A 24,119-nucleotide genomic window follows, 5' to 3' on the forward strand; every position below is an offset into this window, starting at 1 on the left:
GCAATACCCTCTGCTATCTTGTGCTTATTGTAGGGGTTTAGCAATTCTTTTGATGAAGAAAAGTACATCCCACCTGTGCTGCAACTCTTTCACAAGCGCTATTCACAGACACTATATCCACATTACTGCTCCCATGGTACAGACATGGTAGTAGCAAAGAAGTTGAAGGAAGGTACAACAACAAGCAGAGACACCGTCAGGGTTAGCAGTTCACTGTGTTTGCCCCCGTACCAATGTCTAAGAAAAGATTGCCGCTGTCTGGAGGAGCTTACTGTCAGCAGACCAAACACAAAAGAGCAAGGAATATGCTCAGATGTCGTGCCATGCCCTGGGTCACTCAACAGGTCAGTGGAAGAGCCAAGATTAAAACGCCCAGAGAACTCTTCACACAGTGCCAAGCACTTGCATACTCATATCACACGGTGCAGGAGCAACTGCCACCCCTCAAAATACTAACAAAGGTCTCAAGTCTCCTCTGATAAATATGTACCTGCTCATTCTTTGCTGTTACTCTAGAACATGGTACAGATTTCTACCATCCTTAAATTTATTCTCATATTGAGCTGAAGGTTTTGCCTGAGCAGTTTTAGTTAACTCTGAAGTCTGAGAAACGCATGTCTTAACTATTTCATGACTTCTTTTATTTTTAGATGTAAAGAGCCGCTACATTTTTTTCCCAAGCTCTGGGAACATTACAGGAACGTAAGGCAAGATATACAGTTATTAGAAATAGATATTTCCCAAGCCACCCACAAGTTTGCATCACTGAAAACACCAATAAATTCTCAAACAACTATATTACATTTCAATTTACAAAATCCACTATTAATCTACTAATGCATGCAGGCAGCAGTGTACCTCCCTGCATCTTTAAGCTACCAAAAAAAAAACTTTGTACAAACTGTTCCAAACTGTCTCTTATTATGCGTGAACTTTTCTTATAAATAAAGCATCAGAGAAAAGTTTTGTTGTTGTTGCTTTTCTTTAGTACACTATATGGTAAAATCTGGAGCAGGTCAAAGGCTGGGATTTTTATTGTGAGAACAAGGTAAAAATGACTTCATTAGCTGACATATTCTTCTCCAATATATAATTATTTCCCAGCTACTTGGTGACATCACTTTGAAAAATAGAATTATACAAGACTGACTACATGAAAAGAGCATGGAAGGACAAATGCACTGGTGACACAGCACCTAAAGAAATGAATGAGATATGTCAGTCCAGGGGAGCTGATAGGGTGTATTAGAGGTGTTGGTGCACACTGTGAGCAAAGGAGAACGCCAGTGGCTCAGGGAAGAAAGAAGGCAAGGCTGAACCCTGAATTCCGTGCCAATTCTTTATTCCTCTATCCTTCTTTTGGTCCGTCTTCCACAAACATACCCAGAACCTCTTTCTTGATAATTTATGCACTGCAACTTCTTTCAATTTCAAATCACACCTTCATCCTTGCCCAAAATAATCTTCCAAGATCTTGCTTACAAGAGGATTTTTCATGAAGTACATTCACTTTTAAATGACTCTTTCTATGAACTCTCCCTATCATCCTCCAGTGAAAACACTTGTCTGCGAAAGTAAGTTGTGGTACAGAGCCAAGTGGACATCCTGTCCCAAAACGCAAAATAACAACCCTGTTATTTTGACCCTGACTAGCTACCAAGCTCATGGATATTAAATGATCGTATATTTGTGGAAATACAACAGTGGCTCTTAAACCATTTACATGTTTTGCAAAATTTTATCTAAGGGGTTTAGTAAGTTAAAAAAATTAAGACTTTTTTTGAAAGAGAAAAGAAAGCATAGTCGCTACCATTATGTGTGTTGTACCATTCACCTAAACTCGTAAGATGGTTTTTGCTTTCCTTTTTCTGTCAATCATCTCATTTATTCTCCTTCATGGTGTAATCCCCTGTAGTGTCTTGTCTTGTCTCCTGACAGGCTGCAAGCTCTTCAGAGCAGGCACAATTGTCTTACTTGCTATATAAATCAAGTTACATGCTAATGTTAAATTATAATGTTTTGACAGGATTTTTACATTGAACCTGATTATATGAAACAATAGAACTCTCTCATTTTTTTCCTGAAATTTTCTTCTTAAAAAAAAATGATACCAGGAGAGGAGAAGTAGGGGGTTTATTTCCCATGATTTTTTTAAACTTATTGTTTTCCTCCTACCTGTCTTTCAGGTACAGCAAGTGAAAAAAAAAGTTGGAGGTCATGGAAGGAGAAGGAAAAAGAAAACAGTGTAAAGAATATAAGAGCAGGCAACAAACTCTTAAATTATAATTTCCAAAATCAATATGCTAAACCAAATTTCATGAACAATACTGGAATAAACATTTCCTCATAGTAGATTCTGTCGAATGAAAAGGAATTCTACATTTTCTTCCCCCCCCATTTTTGACAAGCTCTAGAAAAAGCCACAATAATTTTACACTCAATTTATCACTTAAGTAATAATGAATAATCACAACTGATGATGAACTGACAGGTAAGCCACTGCATCTCTTCTCACCAGTCATTCATTCTCATCCTCACCACCATTCCCCTTTCATTTCTTTGGTGTGCTGGTGGACATGTAGTAAGAGTAATGGGAGGCTGTAAAAGACATAAGCAGTGTTCCCTGACTTCTGGCTCTAGGCACTAGGGATTTAGGTAAAGAAGAGAAAGAGTATGAAGAAGATACCACCAAAAAGAAATCCAAACTGGTTCCCTGATTTTTGAGGACAGCATTGACCGAGTGCTGCCAGCAAGAGATTAGCCTATTTTGTATTTAGAGAAACAATTCATTCTACAGAAGGGATGGCTTTGGAGGGACCTCATGACAGACTTGCAATCTTATGAGGAGGTGATCAACAAGACAGGGCCAGGCTCGTCACGGCAGTGTTTGGTGGGAGGACAAGAGCCAACGGACATGAAGTGAATCAAGAGAGGATCAGATTTTCCCCATGAGGATGCCCAGACGTTGTAACAGGCTGTTATTTTATTGTCAAAACAGGGTTGTGCAGTCTCTGTCCTTGGAGGTTTTCAAGCCCTGACTGAATAAAGCCCTGAGTAACCTTGTCTTGTCTCCTAGATGACTCTGCTTGGAGGAGGAGGTTAGACTACAGACCTTCTGAGATCCCTTCCAACCACAATAATCCTATGATTTCCAGGGACACCCTTTCTTCTTATATAGATATATAAATACCTGTTTAATAAATGACAATTATTCAAAAGCTCTGAGTCCCAAGGAAAGCCAGTGTATTTCCACAGAGGTTTGTACACGCTCACGAATTTAAAAATTGTGACTTTCATTTGGTTGCCCAACTACGGATAATAGTGCCACAACACCAGACATCTTTTATGGCCTAGAATCTGAACTGAAACTATCAGCCTGTTTTCACACAACCCCATTATTTTGCTTGTCTATTTTGTTTTTATTAGCATTACTCTGAGAAGCCACACATAGATCAGAGGCTACAAGATTCTTTCAGTTAGAAATAGTCTTCAGTTGTGTTGTTATTTTTTGCAGTCTTGATGCCTTGCGTTGCATTTGCAGCATCACAGAAGTGACACATTCTCATGTATGCTAAAAGGCAAAGTTGTTACCAAAAATTCCTCCTTCTTGCTGTTTCTATCCACAATGCTATTACTCTTTTCTTATCCTGGGGGGAACATGAGGGTTTAGTCATATGCTCATTCTTTTCCAAGGCATAAACAGTAGCCCTGAAAGATGACTAGCATCTTTATAAAGAAGCTACAGTATGTGGTCCTCACAACACATGGTTCCTATTTTTGTCATTCTGATAAAAGCATAGCAATGTCAATATTTTTTTCTTATGATTTGGTAATTGTCAATGACCTGGTATGTCAGCTGATACAGCTGACACAGTTAAATCAGAAATTAGCACTCAGTCTCTTTAGAAGCCAGACACATGGACACTGAGCACAAGAAAAATTATAAGACAGTCCACATGATACTCCATTAAACAATGAAACATGTGAGTGACTAAAAAACTGAGATACATCAGCAAATTTCCCTGAGGAAGTTTATGGTATTTAACTCCTAAACATTAATTTTATTGTACTGTATGAAGAACCAATTAACTGAGAGTTTCATTTTTATTGGACATCAGAATTATTGTTCAGAATAAAGATGAACAGTAAATTCAGCATATTTTAACGTTATTAGGCTTGGCTTGTTCATCTCACACATTTTTGCCGATTTTAAAAGGTAATTAGATATTTCCTCAGTAACTTTGTGTGCATTACTTTATTTAGAATACTTCTAGCAGCAACGAGCTGATATGTAAGACACATACAATGTACCTATTGTATATTCAGATTTTTCCCCCCTAATTGGATATGGTTGAAATAGTGATTAGAAAACCTCGTGTTGATGACATCTGACTGGGAACACAATATGATTTGTTACAACAAATTATCCACAAGGGAGAGGAGGAACAGGCAAAGAAAAACAATTCTTGTTTCTAAAAGTTGGCATATTTCCGTAAAAATAACATAGGTATCAGCAAATAAAAGGCTACCCAGAAGCTCTCCTGAGAGTTTGCGAGTAACCTGGAAAATATATTTGGGGTAAATCCCACTTCCAGAAATACAGAGTTAGTAACTATTGTTTCCTGAGAAAAGAAAATAAATCCTAAAAATCTCCATATAATTCAATTTCTTGCACACCTCAGTTTAGAAAATGAAGTATGTTGCTCTTCATCCTCCAGAGAAGAAGCTACCTGGAATTCAACAGCCTTCAACCATATTGGAAAACCTCAGGACAGATACAAGCCACGCTGCCATAAGTGGCTAGTCAACATTTCACTTCCTTTTAACAGGATCATCAAATGCTTAAAGAAGCGATGTAGTGCAGTTTCCAAAATGAATCTTACTTAACACCATTAATTGGGGAGGACCCATCTTCTTTACAAAGTTTGGGCTATTCTGTGTCTTTTACTGGAAAGCTAATTGTAAACAGTGCTGCAGATGTAGAACCACAGAAGCAGCATGGGGAAGCATTCTGTCCTGGTGCATTCTGCTACTTACATTTGTTGCAGAATACACAATCTACCACTGTTCTCAGCCTAACTCCTTCTGCCTTTTCTGTAAACAGGTCCCCAGAAGCAGCCCCTTTTGCTTTCCCAAATATTTCATTCCCTTTATTATCTCTTATACAGGAGAGACAATCATGCCTTTATATTCCACATACAAATCTATACATATGTGCATTAATAAAAGGATCACACTACCTATGACTAAACAGCAGCCTCCTCTGAGGCAGAACTATGCAGTTTTTAAAGGGCACAATACAAAACTTCTATCACTTACACTGTTTTTATACATCCAAAGCACTTCACAAATATTAATTAGCTCTAAATAAATTCTAATTATTTCTAAGAGTGGCCCTAGCAGATCTGTATCATCTGGTGTGAAATCTGACTTCAGTGAAGTCAACAGCAACAGCTCCTCAGACCTCAGCAGAGCTGACATTTCACTCGCCATTGCTAAAATGCTGGGAGACATGTATTTTATCTAGCAAGTAGCACAAGTGGAGCTGAACTAGTAATAGCAGTACTAACAAATGCTAGGGATAAAGAATACTGGCTGAGAATAAAAGGAGAAGAGTTAAATGACCTGAGACAATCTGCATAGCCTAAATGTGTGAGAAGCTTTGCCACAGTTTGGGAAATGCAGTGATCGGGCTCTGTTTGGTTTCAAATCAGCTGAAATGGAAGGTGCTCACCTGCTGCTAAAACCAATTCATATACTTCATACACTGGGGTTAACTCCTAACATCTGCTCATGCCACAGGTCAGTAACAGTTAACACCCCACTTTGAAACATCAACTCTTTATAAAGTGATTTGCATTATACATCTATATAAACTCTACATATTATGTATATAATAAAAGACATACAAAGACGTTTGCATAAAAATCAAAATGCTTAAATTCCAAATAGCACACAGTGAATGGATAACCAGGTACGTAGCAAATAAGTAGGTAACCAGTATTTTTCTTGCTAATTGTGGACAATAGAGTCCATCACATACTGCCAACTTATTTTTCTCCTATGAAAAAACCCCTTTGGTTGTAAACAGTAATATCAAATATTTTACACACCATGCAATTATATCTAGGTATGGAGGTTAAAAATCAAAGAGAATCATAGATTATGAATCTTTTTTCACAAACAGAAATGTAATCCTAATAGAAGTTCCTCCCTTTTTCTCTGCCAACTTTACCACCACACAATATGCCATAGAGAAAAAAGGGGAAGTGTCAACTTGTGTAAATTGTCCCTTATGTAATGCAAACCATCTGTTTAAAAAACAAAACAAAAAGAAAAACCAAGCCACTCCCGAGCATGATCTGCTATGGAGAAAAAGAAAGAAAAGGAAATTTACTACATCGAATTGGAAGCCAAAGACCATGACCTGCCATGTAACTATGGAGAAAATATTTACCCCTCTCCTCCCTGTATTTACCCAATTTGGCAAAATATTTGGAGAAGTATAAGTGAATAATTTGCTCTGCACATATTACAGATTGATATCGTTGTATTCTTTTGAGCATTTCAGCCATCTAGAATGTTTCCAAACAGGTAGGAACCCAAGCAGAGAAACCTCTTTGTTTTCAACAACAGACAGACTAGCTTTCACACAGTGATGCCTCCACTGGGTCAGAAGGTGTCTGAGTCTCCAACCACTGGAACACGGGAAAGTATAGGGGGATAAAGTATCGGTATATTCTTGCTCTGTTCTACTCTTCCTTAGGTATCTACCATGACAGGAATCTAAATGGATCCCTGTTACGACTATTTTTGTGTTATCTTCAGTCAAATCCTCAGAAAAGGAAGTATGTGTAGAGAAAACAGTACCCTTCCTTTCCACAGCCTTTCTCTGGATAAGTCATTGGTCCATTGGGAAGCACTGGTTGAGGAACCCTACCATATACACTCTCTGAAACCACTGGGAGACACACATTTGACCTTCTGCTGCTCTAACATGGGCAGGTGAATCAGAAAGCATTAAGCAAGTTTCTTTATCTAAGCTGAATGAAAGAAAAATAGCAGTATAACTAGGTATTCATAATTTTTTCTCTTTCACTGACCTCGAGGCTTGATCACATATTCTCTTCCAGCTGCAGCTGTGCTGGCTGAAGAGGCCACCATCTCCAGTCACAGCCCCCTGCCAAAGGTTATCACTGTGACCAAGCTGCTTGTTTAATCACTCCCCAACATGTTTCCATTAAAATGAGCCAGCTCAGTTTATACAATTTTAACAGAAAGCCCTTGCTATCCCAGCCTGGACAGAAGCAAGTTAGGGACTGCTTAACCAAGAAGCTTGACCAGTATGTCAGAAGTTAGAGGCACAGTGATGAGCAACTGGAGACAGTTAGCTTTTCAGCTACTTGGCCTGCAGACAGAAGGTGGCAAGTAACCCAATCATCAGGTGTGACCAACAGTACAACTGACTAGAGATCTGCAGTGCCTTAGATAACACGCTGCTGATTTTGAGATACTCTTTTGGAGATCTGACTTTTCAAAGGGGCAGGGCACACAACAGTATAAATGACCCTTTGAAAATGTCCCCAAAAGGATATCCATAATCAAGGTACTCAGCATCATTAGTTAGTTATGAAAATATTGGTTATCACAACAATTCCCTCTTCCTCTTCCCCCAAATTTTCAAATCTGCCTTTCATTGAGAAACAGTATGTGAAAATTTTCATAGTTCTTTGTTATTTGGAACTGAATTGTCCCATGGAGATTTTTATCATTCTTATGTGCAAGTTGTTAATGCTAGTAAATAACACAATCATCACTAGCAAATTCCTATCAATCAGCCCTACAAAATAATTCTGAAAATTTATCAGTCCAGAAAAAAGGGCAGGCTTTTCAAAAGGACTGGGAAGATGCAGAAGTGAGGTTCCACTTTCAAAAGGTACATAAGCCAAATTTAAAACATACAATGGCAGTCAGGCAAAAATGCTGGTAGTGGGGTCTTCAGAAGTTCATAGGAAGTCCTTGCATCCAAAAGCAAACTCAGTGGAAGTTAGGCATTTAATGTGCTGAGAAGCTGAGCAAATTCATCTGCTGTAGGTTCTCTGTTGCAGTGCTATACTGGTATCCACTTTAGCTCAGTTCAAGCTAGCGTAGGTGACTGTACTAAAGTTCACACTACAAATATTTGCTAAACATCCCTGAGACTTAGATCCTAGTGCCTTTGTCACTTTTCAAATGAAGATTCAGTTTCCTAGATCACCCAGGTGCTTTAGAAAAATTTGTCCAAAGCTCTTTGTTTTACAATCTACCACATCCTTGCCAAGAGGACTCATACACAGAAGGGCAAGCAGAAAAGTGGGAGAGGTATGTTTTAATGGCCTGTCAAAAACATTACTTGATGTGAACATGTTACAGTTTTAAGGCAGCTATGTTTTTCATTGCTACAAGCTTTCTAGGTGTAGCTAAATCCGTATATGCTTTTTTTGTTTACACTAAACTGTGAGTGAAAAGAAAAATCCTTTGGACTACTTATCACTTTTCCTCAGCTTCTCAGTCAAATTCAGTCAAACATGCCAGGGAACCACCAAACACAGAGCTGTCTTTTTCCACTGGCTTCTGCTCAGTCCTAGACCTTGGCATGCTGTTAATTCCAAGCCTTGCTGCCAGGAGCAGTAGCAACTTTGCTCTTTTTTCCTTTTTCATTTTCAAGGTTACACAAACATGCAATGTCATGTACTTCATGGATGTGAGGAACTATAGGACTGTCTTACAGTTAACGTACACACAGTAAAAAGAAGGGAAAAAACCAACCTCAACTCTCTGTTCAAACCAGACTTCATTAACATGGAACTAATTTAATCTGCCAGATATATCTAACGGGATGCTTTCCTGACCTTTTCCAGGCCTACAGTTATGGAAGCATTCATATTCAGTGTGGCTTTCAGTTAAATATTCTGTAATGTGAATCACTACTTCTCTCATTTCAGAGAGACTGAGTGTGAAATCACTGGAAGAACTGAATGAGCCTATGCTTTGGCACTGCAGCTGCTGAGGGACATGAAGTGTTTTGAACAGTAATTTTCAATAGTGGTCCCAGTCTGTAAAATATCAGGAAAAGGGCTTAGTGGCCAAAGAAACTCAAGTTCGCGTTCAAGTACTGTGTCTACAATGTTACAGAAACTGAAAGAAATCTGAAATTGCGGGCTAAGCCAGTTTAACTAAAGGAATCTTTTTATGTTCTAATTTTATGAAACTGCTGCAGTGGCAAGTGCTGAGTAAGTCAAAACAACTGATGAATTCATGAGTTAGTCAATGATACAGATGGATACACTGACATGGACATCATAAAGCTGAACACCCATGCCAGAGACAGAGAATGGTAGAACAAGCACCTCCTGGATAACTCAGTAGGAAACTGATGTCAGAAGAGTTATACAAGCACAAATGTGTTAAAACAAGTCTACGAAATTCATGCTCTAGCTAAGTCTATTCATGGAAATGGAGTTCCTCAATTATTCCTTAACTTGTATTTATTATCATCCTGTTGACAGGAACATGAAATCCTATAGAAGGCTTAAATAAAATTTCAAAAAAAATCTGGGAAGTGTAGAGAACAATACAAATCTTTCAAAGATTAAAAAAAAGTAGATGCTATATTTTTTAGTGTTAGGCTCTCATAAATATACTCATAGTATGCGTTAGTCCATCAAACTGAAAGGCATATGCTATCTTTGATCTCTGTGCAGAACCCCCACTGAGATTAATGTGAGTTCTGTGTGAAGAAAGAGACTAGAATAGGCCCTCCGTTCACAAATAGTAAGCAGGCTGCTTCAGGAAAAAAACCCCATGTTTTCTTACAACAGTGTTAAAATTTATTGAGAAGTTTCAAATAGCTTCTCTTCAGATGTATGTACGTATCTGTGGTCATGAGCATGTTCACTTGTCAAAAAGATCTGTCAGAAAGAAGGTGCACAAATCTACTTGTGTGAAATGTTTTGCTGTTATGTTGAAACACATACTTAATCTCTGACAAACTTTTCTTATATGATAACAACTAATTCTCTAATTTACACACTCATCTGTGCAAGTTAATGGCTTTGTCCATCAGGCTGAAGAGCTGATACTTTATTTATACAGATCGGCATGAAATTCTGCCCTATACCCACTTCCAGCTAAAGAAGTCTACAGGACTTACTGCATCCCGCTTTGTAGCTGAAACCAGGAGGAAGAAGGAATCCTTGCTGTGCAGCTGCTGCTAGGGTTCGTTGGTCTGGAGGGAATACGGGAATCATTAATGGAGGCAGCTGACCCTGGACCTGCTGAACAGGAGAGGGAAAATCAAACGTGGAATTTTTTGGGGGGAAAATGTCTGCTTACATGCTTTCTCTCACTTCTGATTTGAGAGGTCAGGTTGGAATATGCTTCTCCATAATGAGGTGTTCAGTAGCAACAACTATTCAGCCTCATCTTAACAACCAAAGCACTTCATACGAATCATATTAATCGAAAATAAATGGGAAGACTCCACTAATGCATACCTATATCCCAATTAACTGTTCCCCCCACAGTCCATAATGCCTCACTTCTCTTTTGACTGCAGGGTGGGTTCTTCTTCTCTTTTATTGCACTGTAAGAATATCTCTGTCTCAGACAGTAGCTTTCACCCTGACTGAGCCCAAATACAAAGACCCACTCACAGAGAAGCACAAATATCTGCATAGGTCGTACAGCACAGTCAGTACTATTTTTCTACCCATACACATGCACTTATTTGTACATGTGAAAAGATAAAGCCTCTGAGATGGTAAGAAAAAAGGCTGAGACACTTTTTGCACAAATAAAACACAGCTACGTCTGAAGCGTTAGCTGTTCAACTTTGCACATCAACTGTACACAACCATGCAAGTCAGGAAATGGAAAATATTATATCGTAAGTGGATACTGCAGGGGACTTAAGACATGCAGAAATTAGTCATCAAAACTGGAAGCTGGCCATGGTACAATGTTTAATATCATTGCTTTTACTCAGTTCTGTCAGAGTTTTTAATTGCAAGAAATGGACATTGTCTTCGTTTTCACACAGATGAGAAAGAAAAAGTTTGCCAGATTAAAATGTTGAATGGCTGGGTTAAAAACCCTACTGTACTGATCAGATCAGTCAGTAAGGGAAACTGACTTGTTTATTAAGAGAGGTCATCTAGATTTTTAATGGCACTGTAAAGCTAAGTCATTGACATACAGATATATTATCAAAGACTAAAATTTAGTTTGTGGTCTGCAGCCTTAAAAAACAAGGAGAACTAGGCTGTTGATTGACAACCTTTTTTGGACAGAGACGTAAGAAGGTGTTACTCCTTTCATTATTGCCTGCATAGCAGAACTGGCAAAAGACAACATGTGCCAGCTCCTTGGTTGCCACAGTTCAGACTATGGCATCTTGACTTAATTTTATTTTAACTTAATGGCCTGAAGATCCAGGAGAAGTCTCAGTTCACCCAACATTGTTACAAGGCAGAAGAGTGATATGAAATTTGGGAAGGTAACCTCTTCATTTACGCCACGACCTGTCAACACCTGTGTGTGTGCTGACTGCCTCTTTACAGTCTGAAACAATTTGCAAGGATGGAGTTCAGGAGCGCTGTCGACAGAAATTCTTGCACTGGGAGATTAAGGTTGGGACTGAAGCTAGAGTAGATGTAGCTGCACTGACTGAACTAACTTGATTCATTTTTTGTTACTTCAATATTCTTCTTTCTGTTTTGATCCTGTTAACTAGAAAACATACGTACTTTTAACCGGATTACTGAAGGAAAAAAAAATCGTATAAAATGTGATTTCTTCTCTATGCCCACACAGTCACAGTCACCCTAGAACTGCCCAATGACTTCCTTTTCTTCCTGTTTTTTTTTCCTTGTTTTTTTTTTTTTTTTTTTTTTTAAGACAAAGACAAAGTAACCGTATTCTTTTAGAACAAAAATGAACAGCCGTGCGGAATTTTTGCATAGTACTCTTCTTCGGCAAAAAGCCACAGAACTTTTTTTTAAATGGTTTCCAAGGATGAAAGTGACTTTGCCAAGCAAAGAAGCTTCAAAACAGGACTCAAAAACACTAATAGAAAGACAGATGGTTCTACTAAGAGCTTTGCTGCCAAAAAAAATGTTAAAAAAAAGTGAAAAAAATGGAGTGATGTTATTGAAGCTGACTGCAAAGTTCTCTGATGACTGCAAATACTCTTGTCCCACTGCAAGTGTTAACTCTGCCTCCAGGGCTAATATAACTAAAGCACCACACACACACAAATTGTCATTGCCAAGCCCACAATGTAGCACAAGTCTGCACTTGATTCCAAGTGACTGCCAAATACACGAGCAAAACACCACACTGAAAAATTCCCATTTAGGAAAACATTTACCAGGAAAATGCCCTTTCTTCTTAACTCTGACTGTTGCATTTCACATTTTCAAATTGCTGCTCCTGTTTATCTCTCCAAGGGGCCTTATACACACTAATTTCAAATGACACAACCTCCATTGCATTAAGGAGGTAAGAACTATAGAGTGATGAGGATGGTTTGCATGGATACAGAAATAACGCAGTCAAAACAATGTGATTTTCATTCCAGGATGGAATGTATGTAGCACCACTCAAACAGCTACACTTCATTTTCTCCCAAACACAAGTAAGGGCAAAGAGTTTATTTTAACCTGATTACATGATACAATACAATAAAAATTACGGACTCTTCATTGTTATGGCTCATTTAACTACTACATCTTAACTTTTATTGTGTTTATTATTATCATCTAGAATTGCTAGGATACGGCTGTTTCAAGTGGCACAGAACGCAGGCCCTCCTAACTTTTACACGAGGGGCATTTTCCTCTGGTTTTGGGGTTGTTTTTTTTAAGCTATTACTATGTCAGTTACGTGTCTCACAAATGTTTTTTGTAATATAGTTTACTTACTTTCCAGTGTTTTCTTGATGGTAACTTCTTGATACTGCATTTCTAATTTGAACATAATGGACAGCAAATCAGAGCTATTCTTCAGGCCCTTCAATTTGTTCTGCTAATGGACATATATACGTCCATAAAAAGAAATACATCTTTACCAATCTAAAAATGCATATAGCTGTCAAGACTCTCCACTTGCCAGTCTCTCTACATGATTACCTCTTCATAGTTGTAATTTCCTAAAGGTGAAGATTGTAGTTTAAATCCTCGCAAAATTCCCAATGGATTTAATGGACTACAATTTCACTTTGTAACTTCTTAGCTACTTTATGATGTTAGTCTGGATGATACAGACATAATCTTTCAAGGGCCTGTTTTTTCACTACACATGCTATCGCTATGATGTCAACTGATCACACAGTTCCCTGATCTTTCTTTTAATTTGAATGCCATCACCATGTATCAGATTAACCAGAAGTACTCTTGTACTGCATGACAAACTGCAGAGGCATGGTACGCACGGAAAAGGCATATGACGTACATAAAATAACAAAGAAACAAATTTAATGTCATGAGAGCCATAATATTCTATACAGTCAATTCACTAGTCAAAAAATTCATACTGTCATTCACATCTCTGACAAGTTCCTTGGGACAAGAAGGAAGCCCATGCTGCAATGAAAGACATAAACCATACCGCTTGATGTTTAGTTTATGAGAAGTAACTCCCCTTAAGGAAGCAGATATACAAGAGTTCAAACAGTCCAAGAAAGAAAAGATTCTCTAATTCATAATGAGAACAGTAAGTCATCTTCGGTAATGGCAAAGTATTTTAGGAGTGGAAGAAATTGCAACAAAGTTTAACCTAGAGCCCGAACTAAAATCAGGGATCCTTCATATTTGTCACTGAAAATCCAAAACGGAGACTAGCCCTAAAGAATTTATCAATGAAGAAACCAATATGAGCACGTGATAAGCAACTAATAGTATATCTACTATCCAAGTGAGAAACTGAGGCATTCAGAGTTGTCCGTAGATATTTTTGCAAGTGCCTCACTCTATCTTTATTTGTTTCGGTGCCTTTGAAAAATCTGCCCTTAAATGACTTATCCTTATCAAAAGAAATTTGTTAGTGAATTTGGAACCGATTCAAGTTGTTGAAGCCTGGGCCAGCATGTTCAGAAATCTGTTCATGTCCTCTATGACTTGACCACAACAAATCCAACTGCACAAAGATGTGCATTCAGTGTAGCCAGAGACAGATTCCCAGCATTCCCAGCTTTATTATAATTGTAGTACTTCCGCGTAAATTCTGGTCTCCTACCTACTTTTAGGAACATACTATGGTTACCACAGCTACCTAAGCACTAAGCAGTATGTTTTTAACAGTTACCCCTACTGTTTGTTACTAGCTCCTGCTGTGACTTATATAAATTTAGATTGCAAACACTTGACAGCTACAGTTCTGCTCTATTTTCCGTAAAATGTCACGTGTGCTTTGGGTCACTATATAAATAGCTACCAAGACAAAATAGTTTAAGGAAACATTAAGGTTGCAAAGTCAGGCATTCAAGGCTTAGGAAATGCCAGAATCAGGGTAGCATGCATGACCTTATTTTGGTCCTTTATGCCCATGCATCCTGACAGAGTCTTTAATTAAAGGTTCACAATTCCCCCCCTCACATGACTCTTGCTTAATCTAGCAGGCTTATAATCTTTCTCAAGTAACATAAACCCATACTTTCAAGAAATCTAAGCCCCTAACATAGCAGCTGCTATCGGTTTTGTTTATTTTATCTTTATACACTTCTACCAATTGCATTTCTGCAGTTGCTCATTATATGTTTATTAGCATAAATTTTTATATAAGTTTTCCTCTCTCCAAGGTAAGTATCTCAATACACTTCCTGGCATCCATATCCACTTTCCACTGCTGGGCCAATACTGCTCATCCACCCACCTCTAGTTCTTCAAAAGCAGTTCTATCCATTTCAGTGAGACTGGAGACAGAGTAACGAATTACTCAGTGTGAATAAGAACGGCTGCTGAAAGCAACACTCCCTTGTCTATAAACTGACAAAACTCTGAGCGCTCCTTTACTCTCCAGATGTTTAGAAGGTGCCCTTCAAGAGCTGTATGAGCATCTTTGCTGAAGTGATCTCTTACATGGCTTCTTCATGTAGAAGTGTGGCTAATTTTTATTTTCATTTGAGTTATTCTCAGCTGCCCCAAAGAAGTTCAGATTTTACATTCCTAGAACAGTGGATGCACATGAATGATTCTATCAACTTCAAACTGTTGTATGACTATCTTTTCCTGTGACTTGTTTATAAGTTAAGCATCTCTTCTACTGTATATGAAAGAATGCAACGTACATTTAACATGCAATAACATAAATCTGTCCTTCAAAAATGACATGTTTAATTGCATCAGTCCCCCTTCCTCCAGAAACACTTGGCTCGTGGTTGCACACACTATGCTGAAGGACCGGATTCTTTAATTAGCATATGTGTTGGCCATCTCTTTCTCTCTCCCTCACACCCCCCCACGTCTATCTTAAGGGAAATAAAAATATATGTCCTCATATAACTACAATCTGCTATTTTCCCTTACAGTGACGTTTAAAATAAGAAAAGAAAATGTTGTTCTCCTCATTCTCTTCCCTACTTCAGTTCCCTAAATTGACATAAGTGTGTCCTGAATCTATATGGCAGGGAGCCTTGCCTATCCAGGTAATGCAATGATCACTGTCCTAATGAGTTTGAGGTGGCTTTTTATGGGGTGCTTAGCAAGTGATCAAGATGCAAAACAGAAGGTGGATGCCAAGATGAAGAAATGCAGAAAGGAAGACACCGATGAAACAGACAGCATACCCATTCCACCCCATGCTCTGACCTAACGCTTTTCTACTATTACTGAGGAGCAGCTCACTGCTCTGCCAGACATAGGATTCTGTGAAAGTTTCTTCTTCCTAATTTCTACCTGAAAATTCCACAGTGGATTATTTGGGCCCTAAATATTATTCTTCCCTTTGCTACATAAGAGGTGCACAATATTCATACAAGTACTTAGCAAAATTCATCCTGTCTGAATGCCTCAGTTGACTCAATAGTAGCACCTCACCATTCACAATTGTTTGCAAACAGTGACACTGGTCGCAGAAAAACAGGCTGTCATAGCAGCAATCTTTTAAGAATAAAAAAGGCTATTTAGGGTGACACTCCCACCCCCCAACCCATATTACAATGCACTAGGCATAGGAGAGCTCTATTTGGAGTGATAGTTCGGAAAAAAATTATTAGTTTGATGGAATATGGAGACAATCCTTAATAGGTAATAGTCAGTATGTATGCAACTTGGCTCATGGAAAACACAAGGAAAAAAATTTCAGGAAAACTGAAATGTATCTGAGAATCACATAAAAAAGCAAAGCTTTCCAGGCTGGAAACTTTCTGTCTTTGCACAGTCCTGCAAGAGAATCCAGGTGTCACGACCAGCATCCATCTCAAATTCATCTCATCATAAAGTCTATAAGTACTACTAAATGAATACATGCTTAGCCTTTTTAACTAAAGTGCAGAGAAGTGCCTTAAATTGCCAAATAATACAGACAGGAGCTGTTTCATGTTGGTAACTTGCTTCCAAAGGCTTCCCTGCTCCACTTCATATTACAGAACAAAATGCACTGGTGAGAGACAAACACCTCCAGCAGCACTTTGAAGGACATAAGCCAAAAGGACCTTTTGCATTAAGGAACACCTCTTGGATACTTCCAAAGGAAAAACCAGGATTATTATTCATTTATGTAACTAAAATAAAGAACTTTAGAACAGTTCTTTTATATTTGATTTGGTATTGAAAAAAAACATACACAGGAGGGAAAAACACCAAGATGACTTTTCCCCATTTGGGATGACATGTAACAAGAAGTATTCACGCTTGTGTCACTTAGCATGCAAGTCATCTATAGGGCAATTCTGCCACAAAGACATTTGAACAAATAGCCTAACTGAAAAGGAAGAGGCTACCTGAAATAAAAAGAACAGAAACTGGAATTCATTCCAATATGCAGCTTTTTTTAAGTCAAAAGCCAAAGAGTTCATGCAGGAATGGCTGCTCCAGACTATACAACACCTCAGTGCGTGAGGTCCTCTGGCAAAACCAGGACTTTCAGAGCAAGCTACTGTAATTCAGGTAACAGCTACACTGGAAGACTGAAGTGCACTCTCAAAAGAGCCTTTTCTAATTCAAGCTCAAGAGCAATACTCAAAATAATTTACTCCTTCCTTTTTATAGAAGAAAGAGATCCATTGTTTGGTTGATTGAGCACAGGGGTTGGACTAGATGATCTTTCGAGGTCCCTTCCAACCCCCCTAACATTCTGTGATATTCTGTGATTTGTTTCTGAAGAGGTTAAAATTAGCAGAGGACACAAAATTGGCTTTTGAGGCATGATGACCAGTGTTTGTGTCAAATTGGCTTATTTCACCTTGCTTATTATTCACACATATACTATGTTTCCCATGCCATAGCTTCCAAGCACCTAGGTGCCTTGTTTAAATCTTAGTACCCTTCCCGGAAGAGTAAGCCAGGACGATAACAGAAACCTGCCACAAACCTGCAGCTGTCAAAACTGCTGATTTATATAGTACATTGTCCTGTATTTGCGTTTTTGCTGGCTAATAGCAACTTGCTCCTAAATATGTCACGTAGCAAGAGTTAATCTGCAAAGTCACTCTCCTCAAACTGGAAAATCTATGAACTTACACTAATGACTGATGCTACATCACAGCGTATGATGGAGCACACAGTTTCCAGATGCTTGGTTAATGCTTTTCCCAATGAGGTCTGGACCAGTGCTGATCGCTCTAGCAGTAAGCTATTCGGCAAAACATTTGTCAGGGAAAAGAAAACAGGTGTGAGATTTCCTGATGTGTTTTAAAAGACACCATGAAGGATAATTTCTTGAGCTGCACATGTGTACTGCTTTTGACAGTTAGGTCATCTACTATATATTGGTTCAGTTATTCAAATTAAAATGAACTATGGGTTTTTTTGGTACAGGCCATAAAGAACCAGAGGCAAAAATAAATGTACTTCCTTTGCCACTGTTCATATCAGCCTTCCAGAAGTCACCTGTATGCTTCTTCCTTCTGATTTTCCACATTCTGTTTAAAGAGACTTAAGTGGCTGGGTTTTGTGTGTGTGTGCTAACACAGCTCTCTTTCTTTTCAAAGTCACTTCTTTGGTATACCCAATGCTCACATTTTACCAGATCAAAAGCCTTTGTGCAACAGCATCACGGGCTGCTGTCAAAAGAGCTCTGGAAAGAAGGTCCAGTATTAACTACTGCTGCAGAGGAAATAGGGAAGAGCAAATAGGACAGTTTGTGTCAGCTCTGTGTTAAACAGGGGCTTTTTCTATTTGAGGCTGTTAGAAACAGAGTGACAGGTGTAACAGTCAAAAGAGGTGTGCAGAATCAAGAGGACTTTTCCTGTAAGAGCACAGGAGTTTTTTTAAACATATACAAGGCTGACCCTGAAATCTTAACATTGTTAATCAATAGACAGACTATAAGAACAAGTAGGAATGGGAAGCAAGGCTCAGCACTAGTGTGGGATGTAGACGGCAGGGAGAAGAGGAAGAGGAACCATCCAAACCTGACTATTCAAGAACTTCTGTGAATGCTGGAAGTCAACAAATTAAGATAAGGAAATAAATCGTAGTATTACACACCATCACAGGCAGCAAGTCTGGCTCCTTTTTGACACATAAATTCTGTAAGCTAGGAGAAATGCCCCACCTTGCTATCTCTCCAGCTATCTCTTTGAGATGTTTTTGGGCTCATCCTGACACCAAAGTATTATTGTGAATGTTTTCATGCAAAGGATGCAAACAGGACCATAAAATGCTCGGCTATAAACCTGCCCAAGACAGTCTTCAGGTTGAGAATGCAGCTTAGGTAAAGAAACATGTTTATTCTAATTGTGGTTCTTACTCCTATGTAGACTGAAGTGATGCAGCTTTTGGGGTGTGAACTAAAGATTTCTTTAGTGCACCTTCCCAAAAAGACCAAGAAATGGGCGGCAAGAGCAAGGCTGACTGGTATTTTTCGTCATATAAAGTTATTCAAAGGCATCTGTGTTAAGGCCAGCTGCTACACCTCCCCCTATATGCATTGTTGATTTTTCTATAACATATTCAAACACCAGTAACTAATCATTTTGATGTATAAATTGCAGCAATAATTTCTGCTGCCTACTGTTCCAAAAAAATATAATTTTTTAACCTCTGAAACAGGGAGAACAGTTCTAATATGGAAACCACTCTATTAAAGATGGTGTACAGATGAAGGCAAGTGCCATGACCCCATTTTTGACACAATGGTAAACTCCAAATTCATGAAGAGATCAGTATCTAACGCCTAAACCACTAATAGTGGACTGCCTTCTTTAAGAGATTTGTTATTTTATTAATGACCCTGACGTGCTCCTGGAGAAAAGCTGTAAATCAAAAGTAGCACTCAGCCCATTGTTCAAACACTGCTTGATGGAATAAGGGATCATAAAGTAAGAGAGGGTAAAACATGAAGGAAGCTGGTATGCTGTGGTACTTCAGTGGAAAGTAAAAGGTTTGCAAGGCAAGCCCATCTCTCATCCTGCATTCCTTCATCCCCACCATGGTAGGCATGGTAGGTACCAGTAACGGGAAGCAATAGATCCCTAAAGCTTTCCTCTGTTCCTGAAGTGATACCTCCCCCTCTAAGGCTCTTGTGCTGCAGTATTGCCACAATCTGACCTTCAACTCTTTCACTGCCATTCATTATGAGTCACCCATGACACGTTGCTTGTAATGATTCTATACATAGTCACAGTAAAATATTTAAGTCTCATCAACTAATATGAAACACAACCCTTAACGCAGAAATCTTGCTTACTCAAATTAGTTGACACAGAAGACAAGGAAATCATCAGAATTCTGCCTTATAATAACTATTTTTTGTTTTGGTTTGGGCTTTTTTGGTGCCAATTTCCTTAATATGATTTAAGGTAATATTACTACAGAGAAAGGGATTTTCTTTCAAACAAACCCCTACGGTTTCAAGATGTGTTTTTCACTTAGTATCTCTTTGACAAGTAGAATATCATTAATTAAAACAAACACAACAATTTTAATGTGTAGGCAGTGGGCAAGAAACAGGGGTTATTTAATATCATGCAGTGGGCAGAAATTCAAAACCCATTCGGCTGCTGAATAGTGCAATTGTATAAACAAACATGAAAGTCTTATCAAAGTCATCCACTTACAATCATACTATCTAGAAAACAAAGAAAAAATAGACATAAAGGACTCAGAAAACAAATTCCACACTAAAAGTCTGCACCTCCTCTTGCTTTCTTTAGATTGAAAGGTTGAGGGACATAGTTAATAAAACCATATACAATCTGATACAGTACAGTGAAAGAAACATTCTTCACAGCATAATCAGTGTAGACTTTGGCAGAATTGGGTCTGCTCAGAAAATCTTAGACTGCCCTTTGACTCCCTTTGAATGACCCCTCTTTTTTCCCAATTTTATTATTATTAATTCAGATCCATATATTCCATATATGTCTGGTCTCCAGTAACATCAGTTTCAGAGCACTAGTTGCTACAACAACTCAATGTAATTCTTTTCTGAAGACAAAATAGTAACAACAACAACTATTATTATTATTTTGATGATGATGATGATGATGTTTTATTGCTTTCTACATGATCTTAAAACCCCCTGCACTTAAACATGACGGACAAATGGCCAGGAAAACTAAGACCAAATGTTAGTAGAAACCTCTGTGGAAAACCCATTTCTAGTATTGGATAGCCTCTAATTACCGCCCAGGGAAATGCACAATAAAGAACTCTTTTCAATCTTTCAGCTGTTCAAACTTGTTTCTGGCTGTCCCTTTTGCCAGTGGAATTGTTCCTCAACAGAGTTCAGTTTTACCACCAAAAGTTCAATTTTAAAAGTGAAATGGATTCAAGTTGCAGAAGAAAGACTATTTAAATAGGTACGCAGCCACTCTTCCATTCATGTCCTGCTGCTTTTTTTCCCTTGTTACCAAAATCCTCATACAAAAATGTTTTTCACAAGTTTTGTTTGGGAACATTTTTTGAATAGGGCTGAAGACAGTCTGTCATTTTGTGCCTACAATTTGGTGACAGCAATACACTTAAGGCACAATTACCTGTAGATATGGTGATAAAGTTTAGACATCTTATCAACCGATTTCTGTGTACAGCCAGGTAGCCTGCTATCCAAATCCTGCAGCTTGTTATTGCACTGAACTGCAGGCACAAATATTTTGATTGTCCTAAACATTTTGTTGTGTTTTTTTTTTTTCTTTCCTGTCTCCTTCAGTTCTTCCTTGTCTTCCACCTCCTCCGTTATTATTAAAAATATGAGGAAAACCAACAAAATTAAAAAAAAAAGAAAGACTAAATGTAATTGTTTCTTTGGCATGTCTAGATATAGACTATGCAATGGAAAAGAAAATTGTCTACCTCACAAGAGAACCTATCATCATAAATCAGTTTTTAATTTTACCGGTGCATTATAGCAATCAGACAAGCATTTGCTGCCTGCCCCTCACCCCCCCTTCCCCATATATTGCCCTTTGAATCAACTTGGCCCAAGACTTAGTTAGGCGTGGGAGTCCTACCTACCTCACAACTCCCAGCAAATATCTGATTGGTACGCAGTGGGGAAAAATATAATAGCCTTCACAAAGCAGAATACACACATAATATATGAAGTGCAGGATCTCACAAGAGGGGGGAAAGTACCACGTAATGAAAATGAATAATCTTTGGGTATTTTCTTCCTAGTCTGAAGTAGTTCTTGAATGCACAATCATTTTTTCTGGCTTGGCTGCCTTCAAATATACACATAACATACTCCTAGTTCAATTTTTAAGCCACTATAGGTATCAGAGGACAATTTACATGTGATTTGCATTTTTTTTTTCTGTGCCTGTGGTTTTGGTAAGTCTTCCAAACCTAATGACTGTTCTTTTGGCCAGCAACATAAATGCTGTAATCACACAATTATTGTGCTGGGAACAGTTTAATTCAGCATTTTGTTCTCAACCACAGAACAATTACTCAACAATTTTGGTTAACCATACCAGCTCACTGCCTGGAGAGGAAGCAGAATATTCACGAGATCTATTGTCTTACATAAAGACAGTTAGTAGATTCTTATCTATTACAACTTTCCAGCATCTCTTTGCTCTTTGAGGTACTTTCACATACTCCCAGTTAATGAAAATAAATTACTAGCAGCACACTGTATTAGCTTATTCATCTTTATCTGTTGAATGCTTTTAATTGTGCATTTGCATACTAAAGAGAAAGGTAGATGCAGCGGTGTGTCTGGGAGAGAGGGATATGACGGAGCACTGTAAAAAGCTCTGAAAATACTACAGTGATGTTATCCATCTACTCTATTCTAAGCATAAACCACGGCCATTCAGGATTAATTTTTACGTTCTGCTCTTCAGCCATCCATTTCTCTTTAGCAATAAAAGAAATTTTCTTATCAACTGATTTATACCTAGTACTGTTTATACTGAAACACTGCTGGTCATAAAGTACTCCTGAGATCTCCTTAAGCACCATTTGAGACAGAGAACAAAGTTTTAATCTGGGATACAGTCTCTGGGGCTGGATGTTTGGTGCAACTGAAAAACAGGGGCTTACTAAGGTTCAGAAATTTTATTTTATGCTAGTATGGGACAGCTGCAGCCCCTATGTAATGGTAGGAACTGATGAACCTCATGGCTCTCATCATGTCACATGACATGACAGCACTTAATGCCATGGAGTTTTGTTGAAGGAAGAGTGGGAAGACTACTTGAGTAGTCTTCACTAACCCACTGGCATGACTGAGAATGTGTAGATGTATTTGAAATCACCAATATTTTTGCCAGATAAACAATTTTGCAAATGTTTACTGGAAGCAGGTGCTGCTTTTTTTTTTTTTTTTTTAAATTAAGGCACTAACACTTAATACACTTTGTGTTGTAGACCTGATTCACAATAAAGCGAGTAACAATTCTGAGACTTCAGTAACAACAGCTTTAAGTTAGTTAACATACATACTTCCTGCTCCAAATTTCAGTTCTGGAAGCATTTTACCTAAGCAAATATAAACATTTTAATAATTCCTTTTCCACTTTTGTTTTTGTTTTATCTTGCCAGTCACAGGGAATATTTCCATTCAGAGCTGTGAATCTGAAAAGTACAACTCTGGCAATGCTGCTGAACAAGTAAAATTAAACTAATTAAACAAAGCTGACTCAATAAACTTAGTCTGATAGTATGAGAGATCAAAAAGGAAACGAGCAGTAAATATAATGAAAACATAAAGTAATATTTGATGTTTTAAATGCCTTTAGCTTTTAAGTAGTATTCAGCTCAGAAAAGGGACTTTGTAACAATCATTATTTTCTTAAGGATACAATTTGACCCGTAGGAACTTTGTGTTGAGTCCTTGCTCTGCTGAAGTAAATTCAAATTGATCCCAATGGTACTCGCAGAAATAATTTTTAAAAATAACTTTAATTAAAAAAAAACAACCCACAAGGCATCTATGGAGCAGAACACAGGCTCAAGCGTCACTGTCAGCAGGATACTGAGCTATGAAACTTCTTTTTTTTGCTCCATTTATGACATGAACAGTATGTTTCTTTTTGCTTGAAGACCAGTTTCAGCAGATGTGGGGAAAGCTCCTAAGATGTGGGAGACACAATGTGAATTGCAGGAAGGAAACGGAAGCCCCAATCCAGTTCTTTCCATTTCTTAGGCAACTGCTAAGATTTCACCAGGGTACTACACAAGAAAAAAAAAAAAAAAAAGGAAGGACTATCCCTTCTTTAACTGCTGTATGTTGGAAAGGAAGCAGCTACATTTTACCATCCTGTCACTGTGCTCCAGGCACCATGCCTGTCAGCTGAGCCTTTCAGGTAATGCCAACGCTGCTCTGCCTTGTGTCTGGATTGAGATTACCCTTAGGCAGGAGTTAAGCATTCAGGTGTTTAGACTGGAGCAGTTTCAGGGCATGCGCAGAAGGAGAAATACAGAAAACTCTAGGATCACATCAGCAGACGCTATGTATGTTTAGACGCC

General features: G+C 38.3%; 1 protein-coding gene across 6 annotated transcripts in view; it reads right to left on the reverse strand.

Annotated features, from left to right (window-relative positions):
- The window catches only part of SOX5 (SRY-box transcription factor 5), a 291,555-nt gene that overhangs the window by 86,600 nt on the left and 180,836 nt on the right, over positions 1–24,119 (reverse strand). For 3 of the 6 annotated variants that reach the window (XM_086466682.1, XM_086466688.1, XM_086466675.1), the window contains one exon: positions 10,193–10,313. In XM_086466682.1, coding sequence (XP_086322808.1) covers positions 10,193–10,313 — 121 coding nt within the window. Of the gene's footprint in view, positions 1–10,192; positions 10,317–24,119 lie in introns of all 6 variants that reach the window. The other 3 variants (XM_086466669.1, XM_086466654.1, XM_086466662.1) reach the window with 1 other exon arrangement.

Source organism: Leptosomus discolor, chromosome 1 (assembly GCF_034619465.1).
Source record: "Leptosomus discolor isolate bLepDis1 chromosome 1, bLepDis1.hap2, whole genome shotgun sequence".
Classification (NCBI taxonomy): Eukaryota; Metazoa; Chordata; class Aves; order Leptosomiformes; family Leptosomidae; genus Leptosomus; species Leptosomus discolor.